Source organism: Malurus melanocephalus, unplaced genomic scaffold, assembly GCF_030028575.1.
Source record: "Malurus melanocephalus ecotype Western Australia unplaced genomic scaffold, MMel_1.1 scaffold_862, whole genome shotgun sequence".
In the NCBI taxonomy this organism is placed as follows: Eukaryota; Metazoa; Chordata; class Aves; order Passeriformes; family Maluridae; genus Malurus; species Malurus melanocephalus.
Window position 1 is genome coordinate 94,032 of NW_026624094.1, and position 15,390 is coordinate 109,421.

Genomic DNA, 15,390 nt, shown 5'->3' on the forward strand with positions numbered 1-15,390 from the left:
GGAGAGAGGGGGATCAGCCGGGAACGGTGAGGGGAGAGAGATGATCGGCCGGGAACGGTGAAGGGAGAGGGCGGATAGGCCGGGAAAGGTGAGGGGAGGGCGGGGGCACGGGGATGATCGGCCGGGAAAAGTGAGGGGACAGTGGAGGTCAGGTGGGAACGGTGAGTGGAGAAGGGGGAATAGGTTGGGAATGCTGAGGGGAGACAGCAGCCCTGAGCTGGCCTGTCCCTGAGGGAGGAAGGGACAGGGTGAGCCCGAGGGAGCTGAATGCCCTCACCAGCCCGGGGTGAGGCCCCTTCCGAGCTGGCGGCTGAGCCTCTCCCCTTTTCCCTTTTTCCCTKTTTCTCATCTTTCCCTCTTTCCCCTCCACCTGTGGTCGGGCCCCTTTGGCCCTTTGTGCCCTCCCTCCGGTCTTCCTTCCCTTCAGGAATTCCTGAGCTGCACATCCCCRTCAGCCCTTGGTGAGGGTGGCTGTGGTGCTTGAGGAGCCCTGCACCCGAGGGGGCTGGGGCAGCCATGGGGTATTCTGCTGCCAAGGCATTCTGTGCCAGAACTGCACCTGACCATGGGTTTGGGCACCTGCAGCTCYCTCCGGAGCTGCTTGGACCTTCTGGAGTGGGGTCTGCAGTTTCTGCCCATTGTGCTGGATGTGATGGGTAAAAAGAGAGAAGAAGCCTAAAAATCCTGCTGTTCCTGCAAAGCCTTGGAGTACCCTGGGATCACAGTCCTGGGCTGAGCTTTCAGCAGTAGCACAACAGAATCAGTCACATCCTCAGCCATTTTGTCCGAGCTCAGTAAATTCCATATGGGAGCTGGTGCTGTGAACAGTTCATTGTCCCTGCAAACAGCTCCATTCCCAGGGAGGGACAGGTGGGACAGGTGCACAGGTTTTTTTCCCCTGGCCCAGGGCAGAGAGTGGCTCCCATCACCTGCCCTTGCACTCTCCCATTTTAACAACGTGTATCTGCATTAGGCCAGGTGCCAGGTTGCAGCTTGCTGCTGCTTTTTCCCTGAAGAGCTCTGCAGTTTTTGGCTGCAACTCCATTTCAGGTGTATTTCCATGAATAAACACATTAATCTTCCTCTCCCTTTCAGTCACCTGTTCAGCAAGATGGCTTCACTGAGCGTAAAGCCGGGCCAGCGCTTCACCATGCCTGAYTGGCAAAACCACTCCCTCCTCATCTCAGCCGACGCTGAACAGCAGCGTTATAATTCCCATAATGTCCGGCAGGAAGGACGAGTTCTCCGCAATGAAACCGGCAACCAGGTGGGYGCTTTGGCAGGGGGGCTGCTCCCAGGTTTGTCAGCATTGTGGACTGCGCAGCTGTGCAGAATGTCTGTATTTGGCTGTATGGATGAGAGAATAAAGGGCTTTACCTGTACAGAACATGCTAAATATTGTGCATTTACCCCCTGTAAACCCACCTGCARTGATGTATCTGTACAGTCACAAAATCCCTGAGTGTGTTTCTCACATCCATTGCCCCCTGCGTTGTTCTCTGTGCTCTCCATTTCTGTAAATGACTGTGAGACCAAATGGCAACGTGTTGTATTCCTGAGAGGCTCAGTCAGTCCTGAAAACAGGAGAAGGCTTCAGCAAGATTCACAGCTACAAGTTAAAAAAGAGTAATGGCATTTCTCTCGAATTCCAGGCAAGATGGGATGAGCACAACAGCCGAACACGCCTCAAAGATCGTGTCACCACCATAGACAGATGGAGAGAGGCCCTGGCCAGATGCCTCACAGAGATGGATGCGGAAATCGATGCCTTAACCAAAGTATGTTGGGAAGGCAGATGGCTGGAAATGAACTTACACTCTCTAGATGGGATGTGAAAGAATTGAGGCTTGTCTTTTGCAATGGGCAAGCCCATTATGAAGTTTAAGGGGGGCTTCTCACTAGATATATTTACATATACATATATATATATATATATATATTTCATACCGAGATCCATATGACTTTCTGGAAAGACTTTCTGGAAAGCAAACCACTGTGTTCTTGGCTGAGCCAAGCCATGTCATGCAACTGTACATTGCACGCCCTTGTTTGGATTCCTGGGTAATTTTGTTGTTTGGACTTTTTACAAAGCTCTGAAGGATAATAAGAAWTATGTTAACACCATACTTCAAAAACGTTTGGTTTTAAATAGAGAATAGGAGTGGGATATCTCTAATACTGTGAGTTCTAAACCCAGAGGCTGCTGCTGCTTCTGGAGTTGTTGATCCCCAGCAAGGTGATTCCCAATGCAACTAGCAGGKGTAGGGGATTTGGGTGTTTGGCTCTGGCAATTTTTATTCCAGACTTGCTAAAAGGTTTCAGAACTGCAAAGATCAACAGTGTGAGTCCCTCTTAATGGTGATATGGGTGGGTTTCCCTTCCTTTCTTCCTCCCATCCCTAGAAGATCCACCCCACACCTGGTTGACTGCTTCTTCCAGGTGAAGGAGGCAGCAGAAAATGCCCTTCAGGCAAAAAACTTGTGGTTGGATGTTGCCATTGAGTGTCTGACATTCCGTGAGAGCCGTCGTGACATTGACGTGGTSAGGGACCCTGTGGAAGAGGAGCTAGTCAAAGAGGTGAAGACGATTGAGAAAGTCAAGAAAGAGCTGCAGCAGCGAGTGGATGAAGCCTTCAAACAGCTCTGGTGAGAAATGACTCAGCTTTTGGCCAATGACTCTGTTGTCCTTGCTTGGCCCCAGATATTTAATGTGCCTCTAATGCCATGCTGAGATGGCAAGGCAGGCAGGGAACCACACAGGAACCTTGGATAATTATCAAGGTCTGTGGGCTGGAAGGGAAGGGTGTGTAAGGGAGACTTCACAATCACCCTTTGGAAATTTTGTCCCAGATCTCTTGTGCCACCTGCCTTGGTTCAGGAATCAGTGGCCAGGCCCTGATACTCTGTGGGAATCCTTCACAGCTCCATTCTCCAGAGCCTGGGGCAGCCAGGCAGGCAGTGTTGCGCAGGTTGGGCCCAGTTCCAAGGGAGGGTGGGAGCTTATCATTCATTTCACAAAGATGACTGACATGGTGATAAAGGCTTTGGGAGTTGTGAGCTGCCCCTGCCCTGGGCCTGCTCCCTCCTGACTCCAGCCCGGCTCTCTGCAGCCTCTTAAAGGAAGCTCGTCAGGAGCTGAGCCTTGACCACCGGCACAAGGTGGAAGCGTTGGAACTTGATCGGCAGTGCTTGGCCTTCAATGTCAACTCTGGCAACATATCCTTCAAGGTCAACCCAACACGGGTCCCAGACGGGTAAGGAAAGAATCTGTCCTTATGTGGCCAAATCTGCACTGAGCCCTGGGATGCATTTTCCTTCCATGCTGAGACCTGGCTTGATGGGTACAGTTTTGGAGAGAGCTCAGAACAGAAGTTGCCTGTGGCATGGGGAAGCCACAGACTTTTGGCAGGTAGCTAAAYTGCCACCACAAACCCAGCGGGGACAGGTGCCCTGCCTCCTTCCTGCCTGGCTGTAGGTGACACTCATGGTGTGGTGTCACCTCTGGCACAGCTCAGGGGGACCTGCTGCACATTTGCACTTGCTTAGCACTCCATTCCATGGTTTGGATGTGTTCCTGGGTGGAGTAGATGTTGGGCCTGAGAAGACCAGGCAAGATGTGCCCTCAGCTTTCCAGAATCATTTTGTGCTGCCATCCTGGCCTGCAGCAAGTGGTTCCTTTAAACTGTCTTGCAAACACTCATTTTCAGAACTGATTTGTTCATAGAGCAACTGCACTTCGTGAGTGGGAACTGAACAGCCAGCACAACAAGGACCGTGCTGAGGCAGAATTGAAAGCCTCAGTTGATCTCAGAGGAGCAATCACACTTACCATTGCCCAGGTAAACTGCTYGCTTGGCTGGGAATCCATGGTGCCATTCTGGATCGGGTGTGGGAGAGAGTGGCAGGCATGTCTCTGGGTCTGTCTGGGAGCAGCTGCCCTCCTGGTTTAAGTAGKAGCTTAGTTATGCTGCAGAGCTTGCAGCAGTCACAGCAAGCTGGAGGACACATCCCTGTCCATCAATCCTTGCCTTTTGGCTACTGGGGGAGTGTGACCTGCACATSTGTGGCAGCAGCCAAACCCAGCTGGTTTTGCCCCTGGGTTTGTCCCAGCCTCCCAGGCACATCTGGAGGGGACACAGATGCCTTGTAGCCATGTGTGACTGGAACTGTTCTGTCCTCAGACAAACAATGAGCTGGATGCTCAGCGTATAGCTACAGAGTTTGCCATAAGGAAGAGGATGAGAGACATGGAAGGAGCCCTTAGTGAGCTGAGGTGGCAGGAGAAGAATGTAAGTGTTGGTTCTTTGGTCACTTACYACAACCTTGGCTGGGAATGGAATCCCAAAGTGTCAGTGGACCCTCATGGCCTCAGGGTAGTTTCCACATGCTTGCTGTTTAGTGGCACATGTATGATCCAGCAGTATCCCACCTCTCACAGGTGCTTCTCTGGCRCTGCTTGGCAGCACTGCCAGGTTTGGGCCTTTTTATTTCACCCYTGGTCTCAGCAGCACCATCCTGGTCCAAGCAAAGGATTCAGTCCTCAGAAGCCCTTGCGTAAAATCCATCCCCAGCACAACAAAATTCCCAGAGACATGGGGGCCATTTCCCAGTCYGTAACCCCGGCTGTCCCTCATGACACATGTCATTATCCTTAGACCTTGGATGAAATTGCTGACATGGAGGAGGAGATCCGACAGCTGGAGGAYGATATCCGGAAGAGAACACTGGATCTGAAAGTGGCTCACACTCGCCTGGAGACTCGCACGTACCGGCCCCACATTGAGCTCTGCCGRGATCAGGTACCTGACCTGGCACGGTCCCTGCAGGGAACTGACTGGGAAGGTGGCTCTGAAAAACGTGCATGAGTTTTGGAGCAGCTGAGCAACGGATCCTACAGTGACATAGCAAAACAGGGAAATGTCACAGCTGGGGGAGAGGGGAATGAGGGAACCCCGGCCTTTTTGAAAGCCCTGTTAAGTGCTGTTCCCTCCTCCCTGCAGGCTCAGTAYGGACTGACAGATGAGGTCCAGCAGCTGGAGAAGACGATCCGTGCGCTCCAGGACAAGCGGACAGAGTCACAGTGAGTGTCCTTCTCTCCAGGCAGAGTGTCCCACAGTGTGCTGGGAGGATGTGGCTCTGGCTGTCCCTGCCCCTGGCACACCTCCTGCCTTTTGGAGCTTGTGGCTCAYGGGAGGCAACAGCGTTTGGGCTTGGTGGGTGCAGGGTACAGGCACGAGGTGTCTGTGGTGGGAGGAGAATGGGGCTCCCACAGCTCCTGCTGGACTCTGATTTCATCCAGGCCCTGACTCTTCCAAGAGGAACAAMAAAGAGGGTGAAAAGGAAGAAACAGAAGTGCTGCTGTGGGCTGGCAGCRGTRTGTGGGCTCACTATTCACTGCCCCAAACTGAGTATCTGATGAGTTTGCTCTTTGTACAGGGCCAAATGCTGCCAGAAAGTGGGAAGTTGGGTGTTTCCTGTCCCTTTTAGAATCATGGAATATCTTGAGTTGGGAGAGACACACTAGAATCACGGAATCCAACTCCTGGCCCTGCACAGGACACCACAACACTCCCACCTTGTGCTTGAGARCATTTCCCAAATGTTCCTTGAGCTCTGGCAGGGTCATGGCTGTGACCATTCCCTGGGGAGCATGTTCCTGGGAAGAAATGCAGCATTTGATCCCAACTCCTGTCACTTCTGCTCATTCCCAGGAATACCTTGGATGGTCTTTACCGACAACTTCACCGCATACAGACTGATATTGGCTACAAAACCAATTCTCTGCAGCTGGACAACAAGTGCATGGTCAGCCGGAGAAAACTTGTGGTCCCTGTGGAGAAATTTGATCCAGAGGTTGACGCTGTCAGCCGCACCAGGAACCTGCCGAATAAGAGTGAGCTGGAGCTGGCTTAGCACACCCGGAATTGTGCAAGCGCGGAGGGGAAATCTCCCAGTGATTCAGTTCTGCAGCAAGGAAAAGGGACATCTGCGTCGTGTTTGGGGAGAATGGAATTCTCCTCCTAGTTTGTTTTATAACTGTCTGGCCCTTGGATGATGCTTACAGCCTCCCGCGCTCCGAGGAGATTTATAAACAATAAAGGGCCTGTCCCCGGTTGTCATCCGCAGTGATTAAATCCATCTGGATTCCAGGAGGGATTAAGGGAGCAGGCGGGTGCGCTGTGGGTCATCCGAGCCGCCAGGGGGCAGTGTGGCGCAGCGCCTWTGGCCGTTCCGCRCACASCGCCCCCTGGCGGCCCGCGGGGAGAAGGCGCCGCGCACTGAAGATGGCGGCGGCGRGTCCGGCCTCGGGCCCCGGGCGGGTCCCGGCTCGTCCCCGGCCCGGCCTCGCTCGGTTCCGGGGCTGCTTGGCCGGGGCGTTGTTGGGGGATTGTCTTGGAGCTGTTTTCGAAGGCAGGAGCGTCGTGAAGCTGCCGGAGCTGCTGAGTTTCCTCAAAGGGCTGGAACCKGCGCCGCCTGAGGAGGGAGGGGAGGCGGCGGGCAGCGCACGTGGAGGTGCGTGCGGGAGAGCGGGAACGGGGGCGGGGTACATCCCCTGGTCCCCCCTTCACACAGCCCGCCGCGCACGGCATTCGGCACCCCGGAGATTCGGGATAGGCTTCAGCACTCCCCGGGACTGCTTTGGGGTGCGTGTGTGCCCCACGCTCAGAACCCCCAGGATTGGGGTTTGGGGGCTGTGTGTGTGTTCCTTCTTCCTCAGAACCCCCAGGATTGGGCTTTGGGGGCTGTGTTTGCGTCCCTCCTTCCTCAGCACCCCCAAGATTGGGCTTTGGGGGCAGCGTGTGTGTCCCTCCTTCCTCAGAACCCCCAGGATTGGGGTTTGGGGTGTGGCTCGTACCCCCAGGCGCAGTGCCCGCCCCAAATTTGGGTGSTCCCAGTCCTTAACCCACACTTTGTCGTAGGGCACCTCCCTTGTGACAGCCGTGGTTGTCCCCCTGTCCTGTCTGCCTGTGCTGTAGGGGTTCAACCCCCTGACCATTCTGGTTCCCTGAGGATTATTTAAGGATTCCTTAGGAACGCGGCTGGTGTGAAGGAACCCGTGTCTTGCTGTGCTCAGCCCACRCTGTTCTTGTGAAGGGGAAGCCGTGGTGTGGATATGCTGGGAATGGGTGTGGCAGTGCTGGGCTGTCAGCAGGGAGCAGAGGTATCAAAACTTGAGGAGAGTGAATGAAGCATGGAGTTGTTATTTAACTCCTAAGAAGTGATTGCAACCTTTCAGTGCCTGAGGGGAGCCTGCAGGAAAGATGGAGACTATTGACAAGGGCCTGGAGTGACAGGACAAGGGGAATGGCTTCCCACTGCCAGAGGGCTTGGTTCCATGCGATATTGGGAGAAAGTTCTTCCTGTGAAACCAGTGAGGACCTGGCACAGGTTGGCCAGAGGAGCTGCGGCTTTCTCATCCCTGGAAGTGTCCCAAGGCCAGGTTGGACGGGGCTTGGAGAGCCCTGGGATAGTGGAAGGTGTCCCTCTCCATGGCAGGGGGTGAAACTGGATGAGCTTTAAGGTCCCCACCAAACCAAACCATCCTGGGAATCTGTGATTCTGTGTTGGCCTGTCTCTTGTCTGTATGCACCTGTGAATGTCAAACCCTTTCTCCTTGCTCTTATTAATCTTGAAGTAAATTCTGTGTCCTTCTAGCTGTGGATGCAGCTCCCTGGCTCTGTCTCCTTCCTTTGATGACCATGGCAGTGTCAAACTCAGAGTACTGTGGAATTGAAATCCTAGACAGGTTTCAGTTGGAAAGGACCTAAAGCTCATCCATTCCCACCCCCTGCCTTGAGCAGGGACACCTTCCACTATCCCAGGTTGCTCCAWGCCCYRTCCAACCTGGYCTTGGACACTTCCAGGGCAGCCACARCTGCAACCTGTGACACTCAGGCCTTGGAGATGAGGGCGGTGCTGGCCAAGGGCAGGAGTGGTTTGTCCCTGGCTGGAGGTGTCACTCTTTGCCCTCCCATTGCAGAGTCGCTGCCGTACACGGATGACACGGCCATGAGCAGGTCGGTGGTGCAGTCTCTGCTGGCCAAGCGGGAGTTTGATGAGGTCGACATGGCCAAGAGGTGAGGATGAGGCTTCCTGAAGGTGAAACCRTCACTGTGATTGTCTGTGGAAGGGAGCAGGGGCTGGGGCAGAGCCGTTGCTAATTCGTGGAGAGGAAGAAATTAGGAAAGAGGTGGTTAATCATTTAGTTTGTTGTTGCTTTGCCATGCCTTGGTCTGTGCAGCAGTATCAGCTTCAGTGTGAAGTCCAAGGCTGCCTTGACCCTACTGYGTGTCAGCCCTGTATGTGTTCACCTTTGGGGAGCAGAATGCTTGGAAATTCCAGAAACATTTAATTTCATGTTTATTTGTTACTATTTATGTTTGTACTGCCCTTAATTTAGTGAGGGAATAGGAGTGAGCTCAGCTTGACTCTGTTTATGATCTGTTTCCCTGTTGAATCCCCAGCGCTGGGAGCATTTGGTTCCACTTAAGGGAAAGTATTTCTTTGTTTAGAAAACTCTTCCATTGAACTTGAACAAAAGACTTTCCTTGTGGTTGTGACCCACGGAAATGTTTCTAGTTTGCTTCTATTTTGAGGCAGAGTTGAGAGGGAAACAAGTGGGTTATGAAAGGTGATGTTTATACATCCTCCTTTCACACTGTTTTTTGGGAATTGTTTCTCTGCAGAGCTGTCWCTGAGCCCTGACTGTCACTGATTTACCTGAGTGTTACTAATTCACTGTAGCAAGAGGCTTCAGGCAATCACAGACCCCAATAACAGGGGTGCTTTCCCCCCTGCCCACACCAGGTTTGCCGAGGAGTACAAGAAGGAGCCCAACAGGGGTTATGGGATGGCCGTGGTCAATGTCTTCAAGAAGCTTTTGAGCCCCAAGTGCAACGATGTGTTTGAGCCCGCGAGAGCGCAGTTCAACGGGAAGGGCTCCTACGGGAATGGCGGGGCCATGAGGGTGGCYGGCATCCCCCTCGTCTACTCCGACATCCAGGATGTCAAAAAGGTAACGGAATGTTCTGGGCTGCTCTGGGCATCCCTGCTGCCTGGGGAGTGCCCCAGGAGCTTTGCTGACACCGGGGTTTCTTTGGCAGTTTGCGAAGCTGAGCGCAGAGCTGACCCACGCCAACTCTCTGGGCTACAACGGGGCCATCCTCCAGGCCCTGGCCGTGCACCTGGCACTGCAGGAGGGGCTCAGCAGGGAAACCTTCCTGGAGCAGCTCATCAGCCACATGGAGCACGTGGAGGCAGATGACAAGTCTCTCAGTGACGCCCGAGCGTGAGTAGATGTGAGGAAGCCCCAACCTGCTGTGGTGGTTTGTTCTGGCTCTTCACGTTCTCTCCCCTTTACTGCACTCTCTGCAGGCTGGGATTTGAGGATTTACCATTTTCCAGGCGTCTAAAGAAAATCAAGGAATTTTTGGAGTTRAGCAGTGTTCCCAAAGCAGATGTATTGTTTGAATTGGGTGAGTACCTTTCTTAGTGCAAGCCTTAGGAGAGAGCTGGAAGCAGGACTAACTCAGCAAGACTGGTAGATGTGTCTTCAGATTCCCCTTTGGCCTTTGCTGCTTGTCAGGCACAGAATGTGCTGGTAAAACTGCCTGTGCTCACCAGCTGGGAATTCTGAGTCTCAATCCAGCGATTCCCTCTGTAATGGCAGGAAAGAAAGAAGTCTTGTTAAGGAAATGTTAYCTTCATAATGTTTCTTAATATTCCAAGATCTCTAAAGGGCTGTTGGGTTGTCATGTTGGATGGGGATGGGTGTGGCCAGACTATCCTGGGGTAAGTGGGACTTGTTCTGCAGGATGTGAGTGGTACTGGGGAGCTGGGGGGATTCCTGAGGCACAAATTTGCACCTTTTCCTGGTAAAATCCATGATAGCATTATGGAAAGTTACCGGCAACAGGAAGTTACAGTAGGAAGGGAAAAGGAAGGAATCCCAGAGGGTGATGACAGGGTGTGTTCCAGGCAACGGCATCGCCGCGCTGCGCTCCGTCCCCACTGCCATTTACTCCTTCCTGCGCTGCATGGACGCTGATCCTGACATTCCTGACCACTACAACGCCCTGCAGAGAACCATCATCTACTGCATCTCCCTGGGGGGGGACACGGACACCATCGCCACCATGGCAGGGGCCATCGCCGGGGCCTATTACGGGGAGGAGCAGGTGCCCCCGAGCTGGGAGCAGAGCTGTGAGGCTTTCCAGGAGACCCAGAGGATGGCCAAGAGCCTCTATGAACTCTACTGCCAGCGGCTCTGAGCTCTGGGGCAGCTCCAGGGCTTTCCTGAAGGTGAAGGGATGGTCACTTCTGCTTCACTGGTTAGACCTGGGGTGGATCTGTGCCATCAGCCTACACCAGTGAGCCTCACCTGGGAAGGGTGCCTGCTGCTGTCAGCTGGGAGCACGAGCCAGCTTGGGACAGAGGGGACATCCCCTTCAGTCTCAGATCAGCTGGGAAGCTTGGACAGTGGGTGCAGCTTCCCTGAGTGTACAGGAGTGTCTCATTTTCCATGGGATTTCTGCTGCTTGCTTTGTCCACCGTTGTGCCATTTGTCATTGCAGTTATTGGTGGGTGTCTGAATCCATGGACTTTCTCCCTGTTTTCCTCTGCTCCTGTGTCCGTGGGTTGTTTTGGTGATCAGTGGCTTGCCCAGTGGCTTTGGGAGGCTCCACACCCCGCATAAAGCAGCAGGTGACTCTCAGCTGGCCAGCTAGGGGACATCACAGGAGTCACCAGTGAGGCCTGGTGGCCCAGGTTGTCACCTCTGTGGTGTTAGGACAGCAGAGCACAGACTTCCTGGGGAAGTTTTTGCCCTAAAGGCAAAATGAGAATGGCCAGTGAAGGGAGAAGAGAGTTCTTTGCATTGCTGRTGGCTCTGTGAGAGACCTTTGTTGCCTGCAGATGGTCCCAGGCAACTAATTGCTGCTCCTCCTGTGTCCTTGGCCCTGTCATCCACGAGGTGCCCCCTTGCACAGCTGCTGTCACACTGCTGCAGCCACTCTGGCTGCTTCTGTGTTCCTAATCCATGCATCCTGTATTTTGAAGTCCTGTRTATGCCCAGAGCACCAAGTGAGATTCCTGCTTAAATCACAGAATGCCCTGAGTTGAAAGGAGCCCACAAGGATCATGAGAGTCCARCTCCCGTGGAGTGCAAATCCAGGAGTGGAGGTATTTTTAAAACCTGGTAGTGCACAGAGATAGAATTCCTGTTTCTGCTGCAATCAGTCACAAAAGTWACTTGAGCAGGATGCAGGAGTTAAYTTYTRCACARTCTAAACSTGTGTACTTGGTAAAAATTGCCCCAAAATTAAAGGGAAAGGTGGGTTAATTGAGGGCATCAGTGTTTAAAAGAAGCTGGTGTCGGTGGCCAAGAACATTCCAGCACAGCTGTGTTCCAGAATTTTACATTTAAAACCTTTYCCTAGTGGAGCTGGTCAAAAAGGGAGAAACAGCTTGGGAATGGCACATCTAGAAAGCGTTTTTAATAATTGAAAACAAAAGTCATCATATGGAAATGTTTATAAACTTGAATGTGACAGTGTAAGTCTTGTTATTTCTCCAGTATGTCTTGTGACACCGGGAAGTGGCCGTGGTGCTCCCCGGTGGTGTCGGCACGTGGTGGCTGCATCAGGCTGCATGCACATGTGGGAATCTGGCTGCCACAGCTCCTTCCAGTTTTCCCTCTAGTCTGCTTCCTTCCAGTGCCAGTCTTTTGTGTGATGCTTTAATGGATTTTCCTTGTGTAAATGGATTCTTGTCGTGGGAACATGCAGAATTTTGGTCTGTTGTATATTTTTGTATTGTGCTGCAGATCTGAGCTGTAAAATACCAGGTTTTCCACATTATTCTGCCAAAGGGGCAACCAGATTCATGGAATTATTTAAAAGAAGATTTTTTTTTCTTTTAAAGCAGCTTTATAATTTTAAATGTTTGGACCTCCTGACAAGCAGAGAGCTCCTATTTTAAGACTAGAGCTCTTTGGGCCAGAATTAAAATGTGTTCTAAACCCTTCAGTTTCCTTGGGAAGAAATAAAACCCCTCAGTTATCTCTGTTAATTAGCACTGCTCCTGTGTTTTCACTCAAGTCATGAAGTTGTGCATCCTCTGTGCCAAGAGCACCAGGAGTGGTTCTTGGTGCAAGGGTGACTTGACACCAAGCATTGCAGGAAGGGCCCTTGAAAGGCCCCTTGACCTTCTCAGCCTGTGGAAGGAATTCAGGTGTTGGAATCCAGCRTGTGAGGGTGGTGCAGAGACCATGGAATTTGCTGGGAGCCCCGTGTATGGCAGCAGGAGAATGRCTTTTTCCTTGGAATGAGCTTTTTGAAGGGGCCTGTGTGTCAACCAGGCTTCTCTGGAGGTGTTTTACATCTGCCAGGTGGGATCTTTTCATGTCTTTGAACTGTGAGCCTGGGAAGRTGCTTTGGTGCAGGTGATTGACCAGTCCTGAGTGTTCCTGACTTGCTCAGGATGGAGGTTGTCTGTGCTCAAGGTGTGTGACAAATAAAAAAAAAAACATGGAAAAAAACCACACAGAAGGGAAAGGAATCTTCACCTTGAGTTCCTCAATTAATTGCCAGGCTGCAAGTGTCTGGGTTTCAACCATTTTTGAAACTGAATTTCTGGAGACAGGAATATTTTCCTTAATCACAAGAAGCGTGCAGTAACTTTTTGCATAAGGATATTAATTAGTGAGGGGATCTGCTGGGAATGAGCAAGGAGATTTGGGGTGGAAATGGAGTGTAAGGGAACTATATGAGGCAGAGCAAGTCCCAGGACAAAGCACAGCTGAGCCCACCTCTATACAATAAGTTTTATTGATGTTTGTCAATACAATCAAGTACTGCAGTTTTAGTTGTGAAGAGCAGGTCAGTTTTGGGTCACAAAGAGTGCATTTTAAACCAACTTTTACTAGGACAGTGCATGTAATAAGTATTTACAAAACTAAAAACCTCTATATACTAGGTTAGAAATGGAGATACTAGAGGCAAATTAAAAAAAATAGTAAGAATTTGTATATAAAAATGCACACTGTAATGCAGTTTTCAGCATTAAAAATAGTCATACCTCATCCAACCCAACCTTTTTTATTCTTGTGATTGAAACCAAAATCCCACGCGCTCACACACACGACAGAAAATAATCCTTTCTGCTGGCTAATATGTACTCAGTATTCCAGAAAAAAAAAAATCCTTCTGGAGAGTGAACAGCCTCCCTCATCTTGTGCATCGTTTTTTTTTTTWTAGCCTAACTATGTGCGTGTAATATCTTCGCTTTCCATTAGTGTGTAAATGTAAGAGGTTAAATAGCTGCGAGGGGTGATTATGGGTTCGCTCTGCACGTGAAGGGAAAGTGAAATTGCAAAACAGTATCTACAGCACAAACTTRATCTGGGGGTGGGTACAGTGAGGAGTTTGGTTGTTGCTTTTTGCCAGCTTGAACAAGAAGTTTGGAACGAAACAGAACAGAAGAAGAAGAGATGGACTGTAGGTTAGGCACAGTATAAATAAGTTGCTTTGAGGAGCAGGATGAAGCTCCCACCAGGTGTGGCAGCTCCTGGCCCTGTCGGGTCACGCACACGGTGGGGCTGGACCAGCTCAAATCCCTCTGTTCTCCACAGGCAAGGAGACAGGTCCCTTCCCAGCACCCTCCCCTACCAAACCTGGGCTTGGAAATATCAGCTGAACTTCCACTTTTAATTTTAGGGACTGTTCCTGCTGGGGAATAACCTGTTAGGATCACAACCGAAATGGTCCTGACCCCACCCTGCCCTCAGTTAAAAACATCCAGTGGGATCAGACACCTTTCAGCTCAAGGAGTTTCATCTCTGCATGAAACTTGCAGCTTTAAGGAAAAAAAAATCCCAGGGAGAAGATCCCAGGGAGGGGASACACAGCCCCAACAGGCAGTGCCTGGAGCACTGGCATCACAACTGCAAATTTTCTTGTGTTTCTTTCTTTCTAGGATAGCTGAGTTTTTAAAAGGAAGGCCTGAATGGCAAGAGGCAGAAACACAGGACAGGCTTGAGGAGAAAACAACAAACAGAAATAGGAAAAGTTGTTTAAATATCTCATAGAGTCCATCTGGAGAACAAGCTCCGTCCCCATCTTGCTGCGTTTCTTGGCCATCAAATAGGCTTTAGGAAAATGCAAAGGTCAGAGCTGGTGATCAAATTGTTGCTATTTCTCAGGGATGTGCCTTTGCAGAGGGACATGCAGTGAGATATGCATATGGATTTGACTTCAGCAGCGTGCTCCTGGGATGAGCAGTATCCCTGTCCTGGAAGTGGCAATGACTGTTCTACTGTGAGAAAACCTGCAGAGGCACAGGATCTGTGTGAGCAGTGCCATCGTGCCTGCCCCAGAGCCCTGYAGCTCATGCTCAGGTCAGTAATGCTCCAAGCATTAGCGAGACAAAGTGGTAACAACAGGCAAATGTTGATTTCTTTAACCTAAGTCACAGAGTGGCCYGGGGCTGGTGCCCTGTCACAGGTACATATTGCACTACACTTGTGAGTAATGTTAATGGCTCATAGCACCGTGGTGAAATCACTGYGTGGAAAGTTAGAACCAGCACTATTTTTTCTTAATTCCAAGATCCCTGGTAAAAGGAGGGACACCAATGCAAGAGTTCACACATCCCAAAATAGTGAGACAGGAAAAGCAAGTTGTCCATCAGTGGCACTTCCTTGTGTCACASCAGCTGGCAGCACCGTGAGCTGGGCTCGCACTGCCATCCTGATGTGGGCAGAGATGCTYCTGAGGCCAAGCAAGTCTTTGGGCTGCAGAGACAGGACAGGACCAGCCCTTGGACTTCCCAGCAGGTGAATGGAGAGAGCAGATCGTTGTTCATCATGGGGGTCCCAGCTTCCCTCACTGCCTTTGGAATAGGTCGTGGCATCCTCCCAGGTACCAGTGCCTGCATGGTTTTATTCCTAAAGGTGCTGGGGGGGGAGGGTTAAAAATAATATTTACTTCTTAGAAGAAGGTGCTTATGCAAAGTGTTCCACTTTTTAGGATTATAAATCCAACCACACTGAATCTGGAGTGAATCGGAGAGACTGCCCCAAAGCACAGTCTGGAAAAGCAGGCGTCAGCAAGCCTGGGACTTGGGCATCTGATGGTTGGGAAGGAAATTTCTCAATCCAGCGTGGATCCCTGCTGCTGTACAGGTTGTGTAAGTGCCTGGGACCCTGCGTCGGTTACCAAACATGCCAGCCGTGACACAGCTGGATTTATTTATCTAGCATTCCAAAYGGGAAACGAGGGCACTTGATACAGAGCAGGAGGGTCTGTATCTGTATCTGACCCTCTCTGGATCACAGAGCCAGATCCTTGCCATCCCAAGCATGTTCCTGTGTTTGATGTCCAGTCACTGGGGT

The 15,390-nt window shown here is 51.3% G+C and overlaps 2 protein-coding genes across 2 annotated transcripts; both read left to right on the forward strand.

Moving 5' to 3' along the window:
• Nucleotides 1–1,095: 1,095 nt before the first annotated feature.
• Nucleotides 1,096–6,106, forward strand: TEKT2 (tektin 2). The gene is made up of 9 exons (XM_057385741.1): nucleotides 1,096–1,267; nucleotides 1,653–1,778; nucleotides 2,440–2,645; nucleotides 3,110–3,253; nucleotides 3,724–3,838; nucleotides 4,181–4,288; nucleotides 4,655–4,798; nucleotides 5,000–5,079; nucleotides 5,711–6,106. Exons 1-9 carry the CDS (start codon nucleotides 1,112–1,114, stop codon nucleotides 5,910–5,912), a joined length of 1,281 nt encoding a protein of 426 aa, XP_057241724.1. The 5' UTR covers nucleotides 1,096–1,111; the 3' UTR covers nucleotides 5,913–6,106.
• A 155-nt stretch (nucleotides 6,107–6,261) lies between these two features.
• On the forward strand, nucleotides 6,262–11,271 carry ADPRS (ADP-ribosylserine hydrolase). Its single transcript, XM_057385730.1, has 6 exons — nucleotides 6,262–6,512; nucleotides 7,981–8,077; nucleotides 8,808–9,015; nucleotides 9,104–9,288; nucleotides 9,375–9,475; nucleotides 9,978–11,271. Exons 1-6 carry the CDS (start codon nucleotides 6,284–6,286, stop codon nucleotides 10,268–10,270), a joined length of 1,113 nt encoding a protein of 370 aa, XP_057241713.1. The 5' UTR covers nucleotides 6,262–6,283; the 3' UTR covers nucleotides 10,271–11,271.
• Nucleotides 11,272–15,390: the final 4,119 nt, after the last annotated feature.